The sequence below is a fragment of the Gymnoscopelus microlampas genome, assembly GCF_963454915.1.
Source record: "Gymnoscopelus microlampas genome assembly, chromosome: 11".
In the NCBI taxonomy this organism is placed as follows: domain Eukaryota; kingdom Metazoa; phylum Chordata; class Actinopteri; order Myctophiformes; family Myctophidae; genus Gymnoscopelus; species Gymnoscopelus microlampas.
This window is the reverse complement of record NC_139948.1, coordinates 15,231,016-15,255,480: the sequence shown is the minus strand read 5'-3', so window position 1 is coordinate 15,255,480 and position 24,465 is coordinate 15,231,016. Positions and strand designations below refer to the sequence as shown.

General features: G+C 44.6%; 1 protein-coding gene across 1 annotated transcript in view; it reads right to left on the bottom strand.

Moving 5' to 3' along the window:
* The window catches only part of LOC311055775 (adenylate cyclase 9), a 64,503-nt gene extending 41,065 nt beyond the window's left edge, over positions 1-23,438 (bottom strand). The window contains exon 1 of the mRNA XM_084072041.1: positions 21,472-23,438. Coding sequence (XP_083928167.1) covers positions 21,472-23,287 — 1,816 coding nt within the window. The 5' untranslated portion in view covers positions 23,288-23,438. The remainder of the gene's footprint in view (positions 1-21,471) is intronic.
* Positions 23,439-24,465: the final 1,027 nt, after the last annotated feature.

The following is a 24,465-nucleotide window of genomic DNA, read 5'->3' as shown; positions in this document are numbered from 1 at the left end:
CTCAGTTTATTTCAGTGTGGCATTAAAATGTATAGACTTGAAACGTGCTTGAGATAATGTAATATCCATGAACTATTAACCACACAATGATATTTAGGCAACAATGACTCAATTATTCAGTCATCTTTGATAATGTTTCAATGACTTTGGAGAAAATGTAAACAATTGTAAAATCTAAAAGTAAAGCCATTACTGGGGAAAATGGTCTATGTGTATGTGCAATATATATTATGGGGGAAGCTGTGAAGGGACAATGACATGTATTGATGTTGTGTGGTCCCTCAAGGAAAGAAAGACTGCAGTCAGAGACAAGGGTTTGATGGAGAGAAAGAGAGAGAGAGAGGGGGGGGTGATAATGGCACTGTCCGTGCTGTCGGTAGATGAACCCATTCTGTCAGGAAATATAGAAGAAACATATGCATCTTTCATAAGGTATTATCGAGGGATTCACTCTGTCATTTCTGACAGAAAACGAGTGGAGTGTGTGCGTGTGTGTGTGTGTGTGTGTGTGTGTGTGTGTGTGTGTGTGTGTGTGTGTGTGTGTGTGTGTGTGTGTGTGTGTGTGTGTGTGTGTGTGTGTGTGTGTGTGTGTGTGCGTGTGTGTGTGTGTGTGTGCATGTGCGTGTGTGTGCGTGTGCATGAATGTGTACAGTATATGGATATGGATGCTCCCCTGACCCAAGTACAAGGGGAGGGGGGAGGTGGGGGTGAACTTCCTCTAAACATCTGATGTTTTTTTGTTTTTGTGTTGTTTTTTCCTGAACCCAGGCTGCTTTTTAAGCCTAACATTTATTTCATTTTTGTTATTTTTTTATGGCGGTAAACAAAAAATGTCAAGTTGGAGCAGAGATTCTCCACTGAGAATGACAATGTTGTATAAGGTCCGCTGTTTCCCCGTTTCTAAGGCAAAGGCAGCAATCATGTAGTCTGCTACTGTATACTGTAACGAGATGGCTGCCTTACAAGAATATGTTTATGGTCAAAAGTGTGTTACTCAACGAAAACAGTAATGAATAATGGCTGCCGTCACACTTTTATTCCAAATATGTTTTAAAACTCTGTTGATGCATTATTTTCTTTTTATTATTTGTTTTCATAAAAATGTATATCTACTACAATCTATAATCTATATACTCGTTAACTTGCATTCATGCAAACTCTGGCTAAGACCTTTATGGTAAAGAACAGTATGCAGCAGAAAACGTGACAATGGCTTCAGTTAGTCTCATTATTAATACAGGTCTAATTTGAAAGAGCCATTTCTTTCCATTTGCCATGTAATGAGAGCTTGATGAGCTGATTTGGGGTATTTATTAAGTCCAGGGGAGCCATACCTACTACAAATAAAACTATGCAAAGTAAAGGCATAGCATTTCACCCATGCCTGGTACAAAGAAAACCCAACCGGAGAAAGCACATAACCGATAGTGACCTCCTCGTGCTGTTACATAAAAATTGTTCACGAGAACAACAAGAAAGTAGGAAACATAAATGTGGCCAGCAGCACGCCACCTGGACTTTCACCACACATTAGGTTTCCAAACTCTTGGGTGAGTTTTCCTCGGGTTGCGTAACTTGCGTCAGACTACTTCTCCGCTTACAGTCTCCATATAAACACCTCCCCAGCAGAACAGGCAGTACTGAGCGTGCTCAGCCTTTCTCTCTCTGGCACGCACGCACGCACGCACGCACGCACGCACGCACGCACAATAAAATATTTTCTAATGGTCAGCACCAAACAGATTTCAGACTTCTCTTCTCATTGTTCCTGCTTCAGTCACCTCACAATAGCCCCCCCCCACACACACACACACACGCGCACGCACTCTCTCTCTCCGTCTCTCTCCCCTGCCGCAAGTTTGTAAAAAGGAGTTGCATTGCAGCAAAGCTCCATATTTGGTGTTTACCTGGCCTCAGCTCTGAGCCTCACTTGGAAAGACAATGGACACGCTTGACTTCTCTCCAAGACCTTTCCCTCCCCATCTCTTCACTGTTTTTCATCTCCTACGTGTGCCTGGCTCTCCCCACCTCGTTGGATTCTGCAGCTCCAACGCCATCCATCCCTGACGGTGCACGGCCGTCACAGGCCACTGGCAGAACGACAGGGTGGCAGTTGACTTCCGTCCAAAAATCTGTAACTCTCCCCTTTACTCAGTGGCTCTCTCTCTCTCTCTCTCTCTCTCTGTTAAAATGCCAACTCTCCGTCAACAGCCCTTTGTGTCCAAGCAGGTTCATGGGTTCCTAAAGGCACTTATCTGAAAAAAATAGCCTATTAAAGAACTCAAATAACCTCGGCCTTGTTGTTTTATATTGGGTTATTGGATTCTGTCCATTTCTTTTAGCCCCACAGCCATCTGTAACTCCTAAAACCCTTCCATTGCAACACCTACAGTACGGCGTGTCAACTTTTCCCCCCTGTAGGTCTTGCACCTGCATATTTCATATTTTTCTTTTGTCATAAATGAATGCCCTATTTTATACTTCGTGCAGCTCTACGAGGTCAACGCATCACATCATGACACATTGTGAACTTGTAGATTTTTGCTATTCATGACCAAATTAGAGACATGTCGTGTGTCTGAGTTTTAAATACATTTATTTAACCAATGAAAAGAGCTTGTGACTAAATAATAACTATATTGGATCCATTGGCACACAGATAATTTTTTTCTATTTCCTGAAAAGTTATGTTTTTTTTAACATGGACATGTTTGCATCTGACAGTGACAGTAATCTAGTTTGATGATGGCTTTATGGAGTCTCCTGTTTAGTTAATTTCAGTTCACAACAGCGCAAATAGCAAAAAGCAAAGTCTGACTTTTTAATCAATCTGTAGCGTGGAGAGGAAACGAGCCAAATCAATAAAATAAACCCATCCTTTCTGTAACATTCTCAGCACTCATTTAACGAAATTCAATACAATTTGCATGCTGAACTCTCTCCACCTGATGCTGTGGGCCGCCGACCGCAGTTGCCTTTTCTCATCCTTTATTGATGACATAAAGCGGCTGCATTTGCGGGGGTGTATCGCTAATGGATCAAAGCACAAATATCAAAATACTCGTCTCCCTCCCGTGCTACTTATCCTCCCCTCAACTCATAATCTCCTCCTCTCTGAGACCACTGCATGGGGCTGCTTACTCAACGTTTTATATGTCAACAGTGTGTCTTCATCTGGGTCAATGATGAAAAAGTATATGCCGCCGAGCGCTGGGTACTCCCTGAGGTCTCTTTAATACGGCCTCGGCATGAAGCGGGGCTGTCGCTAATTCCTGTTCCTTTGTGTAGACAAGGCCAGGCAGATTGTGTTTTTGTGTCACACCGTGGGTGCTCGCACACACATGCTGTATGTTGAATAGCATGCTCATACGTCAACGGTGAGCTTGTGAGTTACTGTATAATGAACAGGGTGCGTCACTGTGCGTGTGCTTCTTTTTAATGACTGTGTGTGTGTGTGTGTGTGTGTGTGTGTGTGTGTGTGTGTGTGTGTGTGTGTGTGTGTGTGTGTGTGTGTGTGTGTGTGTGTGTGTGTGTGTGTGTGTGTGTGTGTGTGTGTGTACACTTTCATGGTCGAATCGATCGGGCAGAGACCATTCATTCACTGACTCATTCAGTCTCATGGTCAAACAGGATATTAGGCCCGGATACAACTGGATGCATACGTGGCCCGTTAAACATGATGGATCAATCGTTTTCAAAGCACCAAGACGGATTTGGTTTAGTTTAGTAAATTAGTTTAGTTTAGTATATTAGTACAATATAAAGAAGTAGTGTATATTATGTTTAAAAAATAAGAAGCATTAATTACTGCGCAAGAAAAGGAAGGAAGCCTGTAGGCTTATTGGGAAGTGCAATAAGAACAAAACAAAACATTTGAGCTTGCAAAAAGCACAAGCAGCACATATTGTAAGTGATAATAACTAATAACACAAAACAGGCATAGAAATAGAAAAAAAGAACAGAAAAACACAAAAGCAAATGAAATGATATCTCTGCCAGGCTAGGTGGCCTACCTAGGGCAGTGTGGGTTGCTGCAGAGGGATATAGCTTTTCTATGGCATATGGTTCAATCAACTTTTTACATTTGAGGAGAGAAGAGACAGCACTTTTGGAGGTGAGCTCTACAAAGGGCCGTCAACATTATACGTTGTGCTTTTTACAAGAAATAAGCCCCTCCCACTAATTTTGTCTGTTTGACGCTAATTGTCACAAGACTCCCAAGATCCTGTGTACCTAATTTGGTGAAGAAAGAAACTGTAACAAACAGTGACATTTGACGCATTTGTGGCGCCCTTTGGGATTCAAGTGAAATGGCTTTTGGCTCTGTGTTGTTTAGAGGCCCCTCAATATGTGAATCAAATATATGCCCCCGGCGTTTTCGGCCTGGTGGAGATAACAACATAACATCAACATACTACAAAGACGATGACATAAGAGATATTTTTTTATAATTGTTTCCTGGAGACTGGCAAGGAAGGTGATGACTTCGGTGACATGGTTATAGAATTCCATAAGTGAGGACGGAGAGACAGGCTGCAGTGACAGAAGTACGAGAACACACCGGAGGGAAAGAGGGGAGTTATGGCAAGACACTGATAAAAAGGCTGAGAAAGACCTCTGCCAGGGCTACAGCTGACACTTAGTTAGCACATACACCCCCCCCCCCACACACACACACACACACACACACACACACACACACACACACACACACACACACACACACACACACACACACACACACACACACACACACACACACACACACACACACACACACACACACAGCATCTCGGAGGAATGGCACTGTGGGAATTCCTGAGGCTCTAAACCATGTGGTGTCAGTGGCAGATGACAGCTGCAGACGAGCCAGGAGTGTTTTTTTCCCTCATCCAAACTAGAAGAAAAGTGAGGCGGGAGTCAGAGGCGGGAGGCTGAGGCGATGAGAGGGGAAAGGTCTGCACCGCACACACACTCGCAGAGGGAGCATCAAACATATGAGGATTAAGAAATAGTATAGCCTGATTTATCATTTGTTGCGTGCCAGTGTCTGTTGCGTGCCAGCGTCGCGTGCCAAAAATAGCCGATTTACAAGCTGGCAATGCATCTTAAGGGGCCTTTCTTTCCCAGGAAAGTGAAAGTAAAATCCCTGAAATTAAAGCTATATTCCTGGACTTAGTATATTAGTAGAGTATATTATACAATATAACTAGCACATCTACAGTGGTTGAAGGCGGTCTCCCTATACTCTGTGTTGGGTAGGACTAGCCTGGCTCCACCCCCTGAATCGCTAGCCTCGCATTCGGGGTCTGGTGACGCTGTCGAAGGCGGGGTTTTCTCGGTTGAAAATCCGTATCGGGATCGGGATAATCCAGTATGAACCAATCGCCAAAGAGTCCAACTTTGGCCACGCCCCCATCTCAGAAAACGGCTGCACTGAGAGGGCTTTCAGACTGAATAATGGAGTGAAACGAAACGAAAATTCAGGCTGAGTGTCAGTAGGGTTAGGGTAGGACGCCGCAACGGGTTGGACCGGACACTACATACGCCGCCATCTTTATTGTAGTTCGGACATCACTGCAATTACAGTACCTCTCTCCATCGACAGAGGAAGACAACATACATAAAATGTACACATTGTGTCTTTAACACTCTGGACACTCTTTTGCAATGTGGGAAAGGCAACAACTGCAATCATTATACGTGAAAATCGGTAATGGAGTGATTGAGTGCGAGATAAGACATTGAGTGTGATAGTCTAAGACATTGGTTCTCAAAGTGGGGTGCCACCGGGGACCCCCAGGGGTCCTTGACGGAGTTCCAGGGGGTCCCCAGCTAAATGAGAGATTAGGAACCAGATAGACCCTTGTGGGAGAGTGTACAAATGGAACCAAATGGACCCGTTAGGGTCCATTTGGTTCCATTTGTACACTCTCAGAGTTACATTAACATTGATTTTACAATGTAAATTGGGGTCCCAGAGATAGAAATGCCATGAAATGGGGGTCCGTAGCCTAATGGATGTCAAACAGGGGGTCCTTGAAATTAAAATGGTTGAGAATCACTGCTATAGAGCCGTACAAATCTTCTCTTATGGGGGTCCCTGGCATATCTTTTAAAATGGAGGTCTGCAGGCTAATAAGTGTCAATCTGGGGGTCCTTGACATGAAAAGGTTTGAGAACCACTGGTCTAAGAAACACATTTTCGCAGTCCAAGCTGCTGATAGTAACACAGTCACACGTGTACTGTAACGTGCACAGAGTGATCGATGTGACGAAATCCGTCTTACACATTCGCACACGTGGGTGCATCTGCAGAGAGCGCGTGCACGCCCTCACACACGCGGACCCGTGCGGGCTGAGTGCAGCAGGTTCGGAGTGGCTCCCCCATCATCTGCTTTCATTTATAATTCACACGGCCATTTATCACACACATGCACTCCCCACTGTGCACCCTAAGGAGCAGCTATACAGCACCGGGCAGCATGGACGTATCGATAGGGTGCGGCTGCTTTTACAGTATATACCATATGCCCTGTATATGTGTGCATGTGCGCGCACGCATGTCGCTGTGCAGGCACCCGCATTCCATGTTCTTTTTTGATTTTGAAATGAATGAAGAGCATGCGTGGGGAACGCAAAGATCGATCCCTGTCTGTCACTGTCAGCGACGGCTGCTGAGGGGATGACGGCCTTTTCTGCAGATTGATTACAAAGGACAACGGCTCAGGATGTGCCGATGGTCCTGCCACGGCAACCTCGGAACCTGAGCAACCCGCGCGATGGCGAGGAGAGCACCGCACGACTCCACTGACATCGCTCGAGAGATGATTGGAGCAAAGCGCGAGGGCGACAAGAGCGCCGGCACGAAAAAGGCCAAGTTGCTTTCAAGGTCCGTTCACAGATGGTGCAGAAACAGCAAAGGGAGGGAGGGAGGGAGGGAGGGAGGGAGGTGTGTGTGTGTGTGTGTGTGTGTGTGTGTGTGTGTGTGTGTGTGTGTGTGTGTGTGTGTGTGTGTGTGTGTGTGTGTGTGTGTGTGTGTGTGTGTGTCTGTGTGTATGCAGTGTATAGCAGTGGCAGACGAAGGAATGAAGAATCTTCGTGGAGTGACAAACACAGGCCCTTGGCTTTGCTTTTTACACAATGTACAAGACAGTTTGAGCCAAACAGAATCAATCTGGCTCCTAGCTCCCAGTCAGAGCACCAGCAGCCAATTCCATCTAAAAAAGACCCTCCAGTCTTAAGATGACCCCTCGCCACCAGCCTCCCGCCTTCTCTCCTTCAGAGCCTGTTACCATGGCAATTGGTCTCAGCGGGTCCAGGGTGCCGTATGTGTGTGTCTGTGTGTGTGTGTGTGTGTGTGTGCGTTCGTTCGTGTGTGTGTGTCCCTGCAGATGGGGAAGTGTCCTTTCCCATGTGTTCTGCTGAGGGTGGCACATTGACACTTTGCCAGCTGGAACGGCACAGAGGCTCAGCCGCAAGAACAATCTCAAGATCGACCCCCATCTATCTTTTCCACAACGCTCTATATCGATATCTCTCCTGATCTTCACACCCATTTCCTTTATCTCTCTCTCTCTCTCTCTCTCCCTCTCTCTCTCGCTCTGCTTCCCCTTCTTTCTTCTCTAGCTCTTTTTTTCCTCCTCTCCATGTATCCATTTTTTATGCTCTCTCAATCAGCGCAACGTGAGATTGTGTTCACTGGACTATACGGTGGCAGAGTATCTCGGTACATTTGCATTCTGTGAAAAGGCTGATGGTGTTTGATAACAGGTTGCCTTGCGGCACACTAGAAGTTTAGAGCAGCAAGCGGATTCAATTTCAATGTCTGACATTATGCTACCGCATATCAAGATGATGTGAGACCATCTGCATTATGAGCAAATAATATATTTTGTCCCCTTGACAGGCATGTGGAGTGAAACAACTTTTACCAAGAAACCTCATTTGGATATTGTTCCTTTTCAAGAATGTAATTATAGGGGCCAAGCAACGGGGCGGAGACCCCTTATAGAATTGTTAGTTTTCTTCATCTTCTTTATTATTCCCATGGGTGTCTGTGGCAGGCAGCCAATAGAATAGATTGGTCGCATTTCATTAAACTTGGCACAGTGATAAAAGACAGTGTACCTTACTCACACAACACATTTGGTTGCCCCACGACCTTCCCTCTAGCGGCACCAACAAATCAAACTTTCAACACTTATACGTATATATCTCGTATATATATCTGACCCCTTTCGTCATAAAACTGGGACAACCTTGCCACTGGTGGAGATTTCCACCATTTATATTTTTATAATAATTTTCCTAAATCAGAATTTTCTCACACAATCTCTTGAGTCTCCTGATCAAAGGTTATCCCTTAAATTAATTCCTACAACAACCCGTTTGGCTGTGATAAGCTCTTCCACGCGTGGCCTCTTAACATTATTGGGCGATTTAGTCTGAACTCATAACACCTGTCATCACAAGGTGACACAGATCTGCTGTACCACATTATAACAATCATTTGTCATAGCACCGCATCCAAAGTGTCTACTGTAGAGCAAAAAAAATGTCATAGTATGAGCTCTTGGCTATGAGACAGACACATCAACATCTGCTATCCAATTCCTCAAACCCCCATGCCTCCATTCCTTCTCTGCTTGGCCCCTTCATTATGGCTATATTTCATATTAGAGGTGCACATTTATCTGCCAACGGCCTTTGCTGTCAGAAATAATGTAGTCCCATACAGTATATACTGTTCACTGTCTACTGTATCACAAATCCTCCTAACACCCACCTGCAGGTCCTACATCTGCTGCTTCTGATTTATGAACTAATTACACTAGAATGTATATCTCAATTAAATTGCCACCACAATACAGCAGTGTAGCCTACACCCATCTCCTATTTAACCACATTTAACCCTACGTACTTTGTTGACCACCGCTCCCCAAGGGGTCTATACTCAACCCCCCCCCGCCCCCCAGAACACACACACACACACACACACACACACACACACACACACCACACACACACACACACACACACACACACACACACACACACACACACACACACACACACACACACACACACACACACACACACACACAAGATGCACTGTGAGCTTGTAGATCTGCTATTTTCGTTTATCCTATTATGACATGCCCTGAATAAGAGTTCTAGTGGTTAACCATATTACTGTAAAGGTCTTTACACACCAGGGACGTGACAGATATGATATGTAAATCGCCAGTGAATATTTTGCATCAAAACTATTCCTAAATTTGATGCCTCAGTCATACAAATTATTCTATGACTGACCACCTCATTTGAATAAAAAATAAATATATTTATTATAGAAATGCTATCGTGCCCAGTGGAAACCAGGAGCGATGGACTTTTGACAGGCCGACCGTGAACAAAACAACCTGTTCTATGAGTGCGTTGGACAGCTGAGATGGAGGAATGTATGCATGGTGGTTCATTGTTCTGCTGGGCACGATAATCTTAATAATATCCTGGAATGTGTGATGCACACATTTTCTTTTTAATCTTGTAGTGTGCGTATGTTTGAGATTACAGAGAAGCAGTGGTGGAAAGTAACTAAGTACATTTACTCAAGTACTGTACTTAAGTACAATTTTGAGGTATTTTTTACTTTACTGGAGTATTTCCAATTTTCAGTACTTTTACATTACATTACATTACAGTCATTTAGCAGACGCTTTTATCCAAAGCGACTTACAATAAGTGTATTCAACTTTTAACTTCTCCACTACATCTCAGAGGCAAATATACACCAGTGTATTGGCCCACTAGCGGCAAATGTCACTCAAGCAGAAAACAACAAGCAAGGAATCGTCTTTGACCAATACATGAACTTCGAATTATATATTTTTTTAAATGGTCCCATCCTGCTTCTTTCAACTAAGAAACATTGCCAACGTGCACACCTTATTAACATCTCAAAATATAGGTTCTTGACTACTGTAATTCACTGTTCGCCACCCTGTGTCAGTCTTCTGTATGTTGGCTTCAGTTGATCCAAAATGCAGCTGCCAGACGATGCAGGTCACACATGACAGCAGTACTTGCTGTGTTACACTGCAGGGTCGATTACGAAATGATTTTAATCACATATAAAGCACTACACAGGCTGGCCCCAAATTATTTATCTAATTTAGGACACTGTGAGACTGCTAACTGTCCCAAAATCTCGGCTAAAAACTGAGGGCGACTGAAGTCTACTTTATACTGCTTGAACCAAGGCGTGGCTAATGGTTCATAGCTCTAGATACTATTGGAGCTATGACCATGAGCTATGAGCCATGAGCCATGAGCCACGGCTTGGTAAACACAGTATAAATCAGGATTGAGCGTTCTAGCCCCCACTCTATGCAATAGCGTTCCCCTGGTGGTGCTATAAACAAAAACGCAAAGTCAGTTTATTCTTTTAAAAAGCTGCTAAAAACACATTTGTTATGTAAGCACTTTATTTTGTAAGGTGTTCAACTTCTGTTAATTAATTATACTGCTATTCTGTTTTTATAATTGTGCAACAATTTATCCCATTGTACAGCACCTTGTAACTCTGTTCTGAAAGCCGCTTTATAAATACAATTATACCTTACCTACCGTATTAGTTTAACCGCAGTAAAGTGCAAACTACTGTAACTAATTGTAACTAACTAATTGTTGTCTGTTTGTCTCTCTGTCTGTCTGTCCTCGAATCTGTCCACGAGAGGGTGCTGCGGCTCAACTATGCACACCTCTAGGTTGCCTTGTTTAATTTCCTCATCTATTGCTATAGGAACACAGTATGTGATGTTTGAGCTCTGCTGGTGACCCTAAGGATTTTGCTAGTATAAGTTAGTAAGTAGCTCTGGGAACCAAATGTTCCGAGCCATGTGGCCCATAGGTCAGGAGCCTATCTCCTGTTTCTGTAGCGTGAGGCAGCTTGATGTACTGTACAAGTAGACCCCTGGACATGACGCTAGTATGTCGCAGGGATGTCGCAGGGATGTCGCGGGGATGTCCCAATCCAACCCTTGATGCTGAGTGCCATGCTGAGTGCCAAGCAGGGAGGCAGCGGGTACCATTTTCATAGTCTTTGGTATTACTCAAGACAGGGATTGAACCCCTGACCATCCAATCTCCGGGCAGACATTCTAACCACAAGACCACCGAGCTGGTTAGTCAGCAGCAAAGCCAAACAGCATGCAGATGCCAGTAGAACCCTTCTCCCCAATGCACCCCCTGCTCAGCCCAGTCCAAATCATATTCAGTAAGTATTGGCCCACTCAATTCACACAACTTGGATTAATGCCGGTGTAACAGATTCTTAAACATACATAATGAAAAAGGGAACATCTGCATTCATGAAATACGTTTCAACCTCTCCATTTAATGCAGCAGCAGTCACAGAAGCCAACTAGTTTCGGCCCTTCTGAAAACGCTGACTAAGGCCAGAAGGGGCAAAAACACGTTTTTGTGACTACTGCTGCTGCATTAAAATAAACTTGAAACTTATTTTGTGAGTGCTGATGAAAATCCTACCCAGGACACCATAGTTCAGGACCCTATTTACTGTTTCCGTAGCGTGAGGCAGCTTGATACAGTATATAGTATATAGTACACCCACAATAACCCTCCCTGTCAGGTATCTGTGAATGGGATTCGACAAGGCGCACCTCCATTTACCACTTTCAACCTGGTATCCCTACTTTGGGCATGTCATTACACGCACACGCACACACACACATCCCCACACACACACACACACACACAGGGTTTGTGGTTAAAGCGGCGTAAAAAAATACCTAGATGTCGCTGTGCTAAACTAACTTTTCTTCTTACTTTGTTGTCTCACTGAGCGTGAACGCTCTTCTTCGGCAAACCCCTGCTTCACACTGACACATGCTGCAGGGGCATTCTCGATAATACGTTCATGTTAGATCCACCATGCGTGCTGGTAAGTCACATCAACAGTAAGCGCACGCGATATACGTCCCCAGACAGAGAGCCGTGGTGCTGGTATCAGCCTCTCGCATGAACCTGGCCTAAGGGGTCCGTCTCTGTCAGACTGGATAGAGACAGGGGGACTTCTCAGGGTGGAGATGATAGGACAGCTATCACTGTTGTGGCGACTGAGAGGTCTGTAGGGCGGCTTGTAAGAATGAAGGGGAACATAATAGGACAAAATCCAATATAGTATCAACTAAAAGGAAAGCCTGCTAGGCTAAACAGAGCCATCGTTTACCGCAACCTGCTCTGTGCCTTTGCTCGTAATCCCTAAACTCATTACACAGGGCACATTATATAGTGGCGGCCTTTTAATGCTCGATGGGGCTGATCTCCGTCATCAAAATACCCTTTCACTGCAATCCCCTCCAAGTGATTACAAGTAGCCTGCTCCCACTGAGGAACACTGTGGCACAGCAGAAGAGGCCAAATGACTGCAGCTACACGGGGTCCAGCTCATCATCGTAGATCTGTAGTAACCTTGCCATTATGTCCTCACCTTTGCAGAGTGCGACACCCACCAGTGATTGTGCAGCTCTGCAGTTCGGCTCTCTTTGATGCTGCCAACGAGACCTGTGTCAAATACCAACATTGCATTGCCGTAGGATACAGTGTCACACTGCAGGCATGCTGTATTGTTGTAAGATTAAAGGAAAGCTGCGGGCCACAGTATACTGTGTAATAGTAATCCAGGGATCTATTTACCCGTAGTTATATATTTTTTTAAACAGATTGCAGCAGCTGCCCCAGCAGCTTTAATAACACAGTTTGCTCGCTCGCTTTCCCTCTCTCACTCACCAACAACCCCCACCCCCTCCGCCTCAACACCGCCACCATTCAAAGCATTCGACTTTACTATCGACCCCCCGCCGTCTTCTGATACCGTATGCATACTGATTTATTGTGTTGGCAGAGTCTAGGCAGATATTATGTCCGGTGTTTGCTAACTGTCTGGGGTGTGTACAGTTGTGTGCATTCAGAGGAGAAAAATAAGCCAACTAATCTCCTGTGCAAAGCTTGCAAACACACACAGCAATGCACACTCCACACAGTAAAATCGTCTGTTAATTTATCCATCCGAAGAGTGTACAAATACAACCAAATGGATCTGTAAGAGTCCATTATTACACGTGCATCTAAATTTGTACATTTCTGAATAGAAAAGTGGTCGCAGCTAACGCAGATGTAATACTGTAGTAATACAGTATTAACATTATCTCTACCATTACCGATTGGTTCAAATAATATTCCCTAAAAAAGTCTTTGCAGCTTAAAACGAACACTCAGGATTTTACACGCTGCCTATCTCTCCCCGCAGTTTCCCAAATGGCCCAGTGTGCAGGGACTCAAGTTTCACTGTGGTCTGAATACAGCGGTGTTCAGACAACACTGCTGTCCTCATATGCCCAAGAGACCTGAAGCCAGCCCGGCATGCAGAACTGCACCAACGGTACTCTCTCTCTCTCTCTGTCTCTACTTCTCCATCACTCATCCCCTCATCACCGCCTCCTTGAGAGGCAACCTCTAGACCAGCCTCAAGGTCACACGTAGCGCTATTAACAACCGTCAAAGAGTGATGCTGCCGGCTTTTAACTTCCACACAAACACAAATAGGCTATAAACGACCATGATATTAAAGGGCACATACAAATAAAATGTACAAACACATAACGCAAGCAATGAAAGATAGAAAGAAAGAAAGAAAGAAAGAAGAAAACACCCCACCCCCCCATTCCAGGACCAACAATTACACTGAACACCCCCACCCACCTTCTGAGGAAAAGGTATCTGTATACATAAAAGTATGCATTTCTCTTGTACATAGTCAAAGACAGTTAAAAAAAATCATATATCTTTAAGCTCATCTGCATTTCGAGAACATAAAATAACATCATTTTCCCTCGATCCATGTAATCGTGCAGTCAATAGTTCTATAGATACTGTGTCTGAACCCACTGATGTAAGAACCCACTGATGGAATGTATAGGGTATGCGGAGGTTTTCCACCTTGTAGCAAGCCTCAGGCAAGTTCGGACTGACATAACATCCCCACTGATCAATTACTGCAGGATGTGGAGGTATGTGCGATTGTGTGTGTGTGTGTGTGTGTGTGTACAGTTAAAGTGCAAAGTACCTCCCCACCACTAGGGGTTTGAAATCCACCGTGGTCAGTGGTGCATTCGGATTGGCTGAGTGTCATTATGAACACAATTGAGCCGTGTTTGGGGCAGGGAAGGTGGTGGGGAGAGTGATCTTTGTCGCTGTGCTAGCAACTCCTGCGGGCTGGGGTGGTCCCTGTCAGTGAGGGGGGGGGGGGGGGGGGGGGGGGGGGGAGGAATAGGACAGAGGCACTACATCATCACCAGTAAAGCACAATTACTCAAGTACTGTACTTTTGTAGATTTTTTAGGAATTTTGACTTCACTGGAGTATTCCCAATGTTCAATACTTTTATTTCTACTCCACTACATCTCAGAGGCAAATATTGTACTTTTACTCCACTACAATTATTTGAAAACTTTAGTTACTAGTTACTTTGCAAATATACATTATTACATTATTACATTCTATACATCGGCTACTTGAAAATAGCCGATCTACAAGCTCACAACGCGTCGCGAGTACTTGTGAGTACTTTTTCCACCACTGATCATCACTGCTAGCAGGATACCTGCTAGCAAAGGGTACAAGGGCAGTGGCAACACAGAAATGTGTGGGGAGGGTTAATTGGCATAATGACTAAATTGGGAGAAAGAAGTGGTATAAATAATTGGCTACTCTAAATTTAAAAAAGTAAAGTAAATAAAGTAATACTAATAGGGGGGCCGTAAAGTAACAACAGGGCTGAAGTGAAGCAACGCAGGCGGTTCATCGTCGTTCATTTGTGGCTGCAAAGTTCTGCTATACGCATTCCAGTCAATCCCAGTGTAACTAATCAATTATCCTAGACAAATTAATAATGTGGACCAGAATACAAATCATCTTCCTCAGGTCCTTTTATTGCCCGCACAACCCCTCAGGCTTGGCTTTGAAGCGGACCCAAACACAAAGAGAGAAAGAAATCTTTCTATTCTACCATCATGAATTACACGGCCATGACAGCCTCATTATAGGCAATCAATATCAGTTTTGATGATGAAAATTACTGGCGGGCAGATGATGTGTTTGGGCATGGAGAACGCGGCGCTGGGCGCGGAAGATATTATGCCAGGGAATTACTGACATTAATCACTTGAGCCAAGAAGATTACCTGGTCGTGCTTAATTAGAACTCTCTCTGTCTCCACAGGGGGAGCAGATGGTGACACAGCACTAGCATAGTGGAGATCAGGAGTAAAGTTGGAAAAGGTCAGATCATGTTTGCAGTCTTAAAACTGAATCTGACAGCATTTCACCTACGGGAAAATGTGTTATTAATGATGGCTATTAATTACTGTTTGGAGATATTAAATAGCGGTCATGACTGAGCCCAAATGAACGAGCATTTCAAATTCCGCTGTTCCGCTTGGCAGTATTGTCTGGTTTATTTGACAGCAGACGGTGGACATTATAGATGCAGAGGTTTAGGAAGTTTACCAAACCAAAACAACCAATGATATCACTCAGAGCATTTTTATGAATGATAGACACACTGACAGCCAATAAAAAAATCCATCTCAATTTACAGGGCGTCAGTGCCAAGGCGTGGCACATGTTTGAACGTGAGTGTTGTCATCACTCAGAATGCTATCGTTCATCAGGGTGGATGCTCATATCGTTATCGTGATCGTTATCTTCATGGTTTTCATTCTGGCGTGCACAGACCTTTACAATGGAGTGGGTTGAGTTTGTGCTTTACTGAAAGACATTTGGACCGTCATTACTGGGGGAGGAAATTGAGCAATTATGTCTCTCACCCATATCCCAAGCCAAGCTTCATCTAGCACTTGCATCCAGCTTTATCTTTTGTAATAACACTACGCTATGGTAGCAATTGTTATTGCAGCACATCTAAACAGGGGATATCTACATACAGTCTGATTATTGCCATAAAAACGGCAGCTGTAGAAGTTATGATCCGATTAGATTAGAAAACTGTTGGATTGGTCATACTTGGTGAAATGTATAACACTTCAGTGCTTCTTGTTAATATACGGTATATGGCCCAAACTGGCATAATGCAGCTATTGTAGTTTGTTTTTCTTTTTTTCCTTTGGTGTCTTTTCTTCTATTCTACAGAGGTATTCTATTTAATTAATTTTTTGGGGCGGCAGGAGGGGCCATTTATTTTATTGCACTATTCTGTCATATTGTCACTTGCAAGTGCATTGGTATTGTTGCTATTCCATGCAATAAATTATAAACAAAGCCAAAAAAAAGAAGTAATTTTTGAAAAGGGTAAGATTTCCTTGGCTAGCACTCTGCAGTGACTGTCATCAGCAGATAAACAGTCTCATGCTGTCAGCTCTCCTCCAGTGGGCTAATATTCTGCAGGTGCCATCGCTCTGCATTAGGCACTAAGAAGGGACACAGCCAGGTAACAGCCAAATATAACTCCCACTTCCAGTCAGATGAACCCACGACACAAGAGCTGCCCAGTCGCAAAGGGGTGGGTGGGGGATGAAAGAACCTAGTGGGGGAGTTGGTTCAGAGGTGCTTAATATAATGATGTGATCTCAGCATGGTCCATGGCAGGGTTGTGTTGTGGTCTGAGTTGGTTGTCCTTGAGGCTAAATGCAATGTTGGCTAAGTAGGGCTGGGCAACATATGAATATAATAGCGATATTTAAATGAGAAATCATTTTGGATATTGTAATATCGTGATATGGGATAAGTGTTAAGCCTACATATATATATATATATATTATATATATATATATATATATATATATATATATATATATATATATATATATATATATATATATATATATATATATATATATATATATATATATATATAATATTATATTATAAGTCGAAAATGGGAAAAAATAAACATCTCTTCTTAGCCACTGGCCTCGGGTCAGCACTAGGGCTTTCACCAACTAGTCAACTTTATAACTAGTTGACTAGTATAACCACAAGTCAACCTGGTTGGTACTATTTTTTTATATACACTACAGTATCTCTCTCTCTCTCTCACACACACTCACACACACACACACACACACACACACACACACACTACCACACTGCCTACCCAACATCCGTTGTACAATACAGAAACAAACATGGCAGCGAACACAGCAGCAGGCAAGGCCCCTGCTTAACGTTTGTATGGAAGTATTTCACTGAAGATGTGGACAAAAAGACGGCGGAGGGTAAATTGTGTAAGACTAGTAGACTGCTCTTAAGTTCAACAGTGATAGGCTACTACTACATTGTGTTAGATGCATGTAGAATGCTTGAACTTGCCATTTTACAAAATAAGATTTCCATTGTTACCTAGAACTCTCAGGTCAAATTTGTCAACTAGTAGTCGTGAAAGCCCTAGCCAGCACTGAGAAACCTGCACCTGAAACTCTCATCTGACCCCTTGTGGCTGCCTGCCATCTGAGCTGCCATCACAGTGACCCCGCAAATAGCTAATAATAATTACATTAGGCAGCTATAAATAGCAGAATATAAACCTTCAGGATACTGTTTGTGCCCTGTGGGGATCAGATTTTGAAAACGAAACCTTGAATCCAAGCTCGGACAGAAAGGATGATAGCGCTTGAACAAACTGTTAGCTGGTCCAAAAACAAGTGAAAGTGAGGCATCAAACTTGCTCAAAACAACATCAAGGACGGAGATGGCAAGGATATAGCTGTTAGCGTTCCGAGTCAAAAAAGCGATTTACTCCAGGAGCCGGGCAGCCATAAGGTCAGCCACTGCCAGAATCCATATACTGCTGCAACATCACTCAGGTGATTTACACAGGCTGGGCTAGACACTGGAGGGATTTTTTTACAGCGCCAGAGCACACAACTCTCTCCTGACAGTCAGATCTCTCACTGGTACAGCAAATCCAACATCATAAATCCATGAAAGGATGGGGTGATGAAACGGATGGGTGTTAACAGTACACAAGCACATTTTATCCTTGAAGGAAAAAATGAGGAGCTACTGCAGAAGTTGGCACACAAGAATCTGAGGGGGAGGTGGAATGCCAGCCCATAAATCACTCTTGCTGGCTAGTAAGCAAAGGTAACTTTCCCCGTTTCATTCGTCGACTGCTGGCATCCTAACGGCACGTGGAGAGGGTAAGCTGATTGCTGAAATACTAAACCCTCTGGAGCCAGTCTTGTTATGCACTGTTAACTGTACACTCATAGTGTAACATGAGTCACAGTCAACAGAAGAATGATGAATATACAATGACTTGTCAGGGACTTAAAACACCCACGTTAAAGAGATAGTTCACCCCCAAAAAAACTTTCTTTGTCTATCGATTAGTCACCCCATGGAGACTTGAATTCATGGATATTGTTTTGTTTTTTGTCACATTCCTAAGTAAAGCCAATAATTTGATGACCGGCAGTGGTTCCGGTAGGAGACACAAAGAGTCTCTTTTGTGTCTCCTACCGGAACCGCTGCCTACTGCTCCGCTAGTCATCAAATTATTGGCTTAGGAATGCGACAAAAACTAAAGAATATCAATTCAAGTCTCCATGGGGTGACTAATCGATAGAAAACAAGTATATTTTGGGGGTGAACTATCCCTTTAAGCAGAACATGCAATTTGCTTACTCTACTGCATGTCTGTTTCGACGACATAGAGAGAATAAGAGAGAAAGGAAGCAAGAGAATTGACCATATTCACACCCACTTTGCTCTTACGCCATACAATAGATATAAAGGATGAGTCACTGTTTCTCAACGTCGGATCCTGGGAACACCAGGGGTCCAAATGGACCCTTATGGATCTGCAACTCTGAGAGTGACCTTACAGGTCCATTTGGTTCCATCTGAACACTCCTAGAGTTAAATAAACACGGAGGATTTCAGAGTGCAGTTTGGGGTGCCAAAAATTCTAATGGGGGTCCGTATCCTAATAAATACCAAACTGGGGGTCCTTGAGATGAAAGGGGTTGAGAATCACTGGACTGGGATAAAGGATAGCAAGCAAGACAGAGAGCCAGAGAAATATAGGAGGGAGGATTAAGACAGAACCAGAGACATATAGGAGGGGAGCTCAGACCGAGAGAACCAGAGACACACAAGACAAAGGGTTCAGAAAGAGATAACCAGAGACACTAGAGAGACACACAGGAGAGACTGGGTTCAGACCCAGAGAACCAGAGAGAAACACTAGAGAGACACACGGGAGAGAGGGTTCAGACACAGAGACCCAAAGACAGACACTAGAGAGAGACACACAGGAGAGAGGGGTCAGACAGACAGAGAGGGAGTAGGACAAGTAAGACAGAGACTACAAAGAATACAGCACACTGTCAGACAGCACTCTAGGACAGGCGTCTGGAGACCGCTCGATGACACTATTTCCCTGCTATAAAGATGGCATAACTGAGCCAACAGGCCCATAAAAGTGGAACCCCCCCAGTGTGTGTGTATGGGGAAGCTGTCTCTCTGACAAAATAATATTATATAGCCCAATATATCTACCTGTGGAGGCCTCGCTGCACCTGTTAAGATGCCATGATAATATCTAGCCTGCAATTCATCACTGCCAAATTGCCAATGCCAGCATGTACCTGTGAGGCTGTACATACTATCGTTGCTGTCGGGCAGAAACCTCATGTCTCCATATTTCAACGTATGTTTCTTTCGTGAATGAATGGCCTACTTCATCATACTACATTGTGAGCTTGAAGATCTTCATTTTTGTATTTTTTCTATTTTCTAGTGAAAGTGTCTAAATCTGTCTGGTTTACAGTATAAATTAACAAGAGCTTATGACTAAATAATAACTAAGTTGGATCCACTGGAACAGGTTATTTTTTTCCATTTTCTGAAAAGTAACCGTTTTGGTTACCACCCAACAGCGACACTATGCTTGTTGGGAAAACACCTTTTACTCCCTCTAATGTTGAATTCATTTGTTTTAATATAAGAATGATATTTGTTCATAACACAACACCAGTGTGTGGCCTCTGTAAAGCAGGTCAGAATCTGTTGATATAAAAATAAGCCTGCATCGCATGTGCAATACCACTTGTTTATAATTCATCCTTCCCCACAGCACGGAGTCATATGTTTCTTCTATTGCTTGGCCATAATGGATCAGATGGCCCTAAGTGACAGAAAGAACCATTAAGCCCGCGTTTGGTTTCATAGGGGCCAATTTGCATAAACGTATCACATAAAAGATGCAGTCAAGCAGTTTAGAGGGAAGACAAAGCGAGGGGAAGATAACAGCAGCTGGCAGATGTCCATTAGAAAATGGCAGCTGTGTAAAGCAACAAGGCAATCCCTGGGGTTCAGAGCGGGGGCAGGGGAGCGGGTCCTCGATGAGGATGTAATTGAATGAGGGGAACAGAGGGCTGGCAGAGATGGTGCGAGGGAGAGGTGGGTGAGGTGGCGACTGTCTGCACTTCAGTCACATAACACCAACAGCACAGAGGGCACCTCTGCACTTGACTAATTGGCAGCTCCATCTCACCTGGTTCAAATATATGAGACTAAAACCATGGTGCCAACCTTCACCTGATTCCAGTGGTGGACAGTAACAAAGTACATTTACAAAAGACTACTTTTGACTCCACTGCATTTATAGGACGACTACACGTTGCGTGTAGAACTGCATTACAGCACATAAACTTGGACAGTGGTTTTCAAACGTTTTGTGCCAAAGGCTTACCAATGGGCAACGACCATTGCCTATAATGATATGCCCAAAATAGGGATGCCAGATTGAAAGTGATTAAAATATATTTTTTAGTGTAATGAATTTGCCTCTGTATTGGGTAACGTATTTATACAGTAAAATGAAAAAAATAATCCAGAGATGTTTGTATAGTTGTACACATAATAATAATAATGTGTGGTTTCACAAAATCCCAAGGCACACCTGGACTTGTCTCACTGCACACCCTTTGGGAACCACTTTACTAGGACATATATCAATGTCACAGACTGTGTGGTCTTATGGGAATTATGGGAGAATGAGCGTCCTGATAAAGCACATCTCTAAAGCCACTTTGAAGGAACTGCCTTGATCATGAATGTATTATTGCCAGGTGACACCCGGCTCAACAGAGGCCCGCCTCTACTATGCTTTATAGATCAGTGGTTCTCAACCAGTGGTCCTTTGGGGGGTACCAGGTGGTCCCCAGTGAAGTGAGTTAACATAGCGTCACAATCGTTTTAACCACTTAGCTTTGGCTATTCAAAAACAGCAGATATACAAGCTCATAGCGCGGCACCGAGTGCCGCGCTATGAGCTTGTAGATCTGCTATTTTTGAAAAATCTTGAAAAAAATAGCAAAAACAAAAAAGAGGATGAAAACCACTGTTATAGATCACATACCTTTGAGCTGGTCAGACACCACGCTTTGTCCCACTCTGTCAGTGACACGGCCATCTTCCCGCTGATAACGGTCATCCAGGAAGTTAGCGGTGGCCTCGGAAAGGTGGACCTTCCCAACCATGCCAAGCTGCTCCATCAGGTTGGCCAGGTTGACGTCGTTGGACCAGACATCAAACTTGAAGCGTTTCATGCCGAGGATGCCGCACAGCACGGTGCCCGTGTGGACCCCTACCCGCATGTTGACCATCTCTCTCTTCTCTTGGCAGAACTGTTCAATAGCCTGGATCATGCCCAGGCCCATCTCCACACAGCAGTAGGCGTGGTCTGGTCTAGGCTCAGGGCAGCCAGCCACACAGTAGTAACAGTCTCCTAGAGTACTGATCTTCTCGCAGCAAGTTAGTTCACAAAGCCGGTCAAAACGTCCAAACAGGTCATTGAGAAGCGACACTAGGGCGTGGGCAGACTTATTGGCCGACATTTTGGTAAAGCCCACGATGTCTGCAAAGAGTATGCTGACTGGCTCCATGCGTTTCATGTTGAAGGGCCTGAAAATGATCTGGCCTCGAGGAATGGAGGTCTTCTTGCGTTTGTTGCTCTTGGGGCTGGAAAAGGCAGCTGCGGCACCGCCACTGGAGTATCGTTTACCAGTGCTGACACCCAGCTCCTCGTCGCTCTGCTTCATCAGTTCGTCGGCCACGAGCCTGGGCATGACTGAGTGGATCATCCGCTCCTTCAGGGCTTTCTCCACCTCCAGGTCTTTGCCATGCATAATGGCTTGTCCCACCTTGAGGAAGGTGCTTCGTAACCGCACTTCGGACATGATGAACATATGAATGCCGATTGCATGGGCGCAGAGGTGAAGCAGGGCTTTGGCCGGCCCAAGCCAACTCAGTGTGTTCCAGTCTGATGGAGATGGCAAACTCCACCCTGCACCCACCTGCGTCAGGTGCAGCCAGCCCAGACCCTCGAAGAGGACAGAGTAGAGGAGGCCTAGCAAGACGGAGGCATACAGACGAAGGTGGAGAACGCTGTATAGTAACAGGAGAACCTCCATGCTGAGTGAGAACGTCCCTACAGGAGAAAGGCACGGGGCCCACGGCCTATCAGACACAATTCTGTCGTAAGACAGGTTGGCCACGAGGCCTGCCCCACTGGAGTCATCCACATCAAACTCAGGGGAGGAAGCCTCAGAATCCCTAAACCCTGATGTCTGCATCTGGGGGGCCAGGGTCAGGGTGAAGGTCACCAGGATAAGCAGCAGCGAGGCCTGGTTGTAGCAGCGGGAGTAGAGCTTTGTGAAAGTCAGGAGGAAGAGGAGGAGGCAGAAGAGGAGAAAGGAAGCGGTGGGAAGGAGGAAAGCTGTCTTGTCACAACGGGAGGGGTTGATGGCAAAGTACAAGCCCCAGAGGAGGCCTGCCACCGCCAGGTAGAACAGGACGTAGCGAAACCTCCTCTGGGTCTGGGGGAAACACCTCTCCCGGCACGCCTCCTCTAGGATGGACGAGTCAAATTTGGGGTCCCAGAAATGGCCGGCCGATCTCTCAAAGAGCTGAGGCATTTTCCTCTGGGAGCGCAGGCTCTTTCCCACTGGCCTCCTCACGCTGGACTCTCCAGAGCTACAGCTGGAGGAGATGCTATATTTGCAGTGTTTGGACACCCCCATGAATCCCCCACCGATTGAACCCAACGCCCCGGTTCCGTGCTTGTGTTTATTCGCACCACCACTGATTTTCACGGAGACATTCCCATCTCCACTGGAGTCACAGCTTGCCTCTGTGTTGTGAGGCAGCAGCTGCTGATGTTGGGGAGATGCCATCTTGCTATCGGAGATTAAGATGCTTATGCAAATAGAGTGAACAACGATTTTAGAGGCAAAGCAGGCAGATAAGAAAGGCAACTTTATGAATCCACAGTATAGCAGGCCTGCGAATTAGTGAAGTTGAATAGAAGAAGAAAGCAAAAGAAAACAAAAGCTAGATCAAATAAAATAACAATGCCTTCAGGGAAAATTCTGCTTAATTAGCCTTGTAGTATATAGCAGCAAGCCATTACTGGTCTGCTGTCGCTCAAGTCCTGACTACCCTTCATTCTCTGATTGACTCTTGGACAAGTCACACAATTAGGCTGTAATGGGCCTACTGGCTGTAAATAAAAAGTAGAGAAAATTAAAATGAAATAAATGTTTCTGAAAGTTCACATTTTCAAATCAGCTTCCAAATATCTTTAAAATGTTAACTAATGATTGGCCATCGAGATACGTTGCTGATGTGGTTTAGCAAGGAAGGCGAGTTGTGCTGCCGAGTCCCCTAAAACTGACATCTACTCTAGCCTACAGTAGAGTAAATACACAGATGCGATGCCTCCTGAACTACACATGGGCGCACTTTGTTTACTGGCGGAACTTCGGAACGGTATAACTTCATATTTTATGTCTTCACAAAAAAAAAGAAGTAAAAAGAATCAGCCAATGTCATTTTGTATCGCCAAAGTATATAAGGACCTAATGCTTGGCAGCCAGGGCGTCAAGGCGGCAAGTGTGTTAATCATTAAGGCGCTAATGAACTGGAACAACGTGAGAGCGATGGACGCAGAGAGCTGTCAGCGTGCAGCCCGTTCTGTCCCTCTGTCTCTGCTCGTTGCTACAGGCCTCATCGTACACGCTCCCACAGATGATGGAGCCCGGTCTTTTCCTGCCTCCCTACCCCGGAATGAATCTCCACCGCGGTGACTCCAAATGCGGGGGACACGCACGCATCACGTCCATAGCCTGTTTTAAAGGACGCCAAAGCATGAGCCACGCGCGCGCACGAATTATGCCATACAGCCGCACAAAATCAGTTCACGAGTGCGTGTGAACACACTGATCCGCCAACCGGCATGTTAATGATATTGCTTTGAAAATGTAAATCTACGTCGAATTTTAGAGGAGTTCATCTTCAACATGCTTGTTCGGGTTATTCCCTTTAATCATGCCCTGACATTGGTATAGTCTAC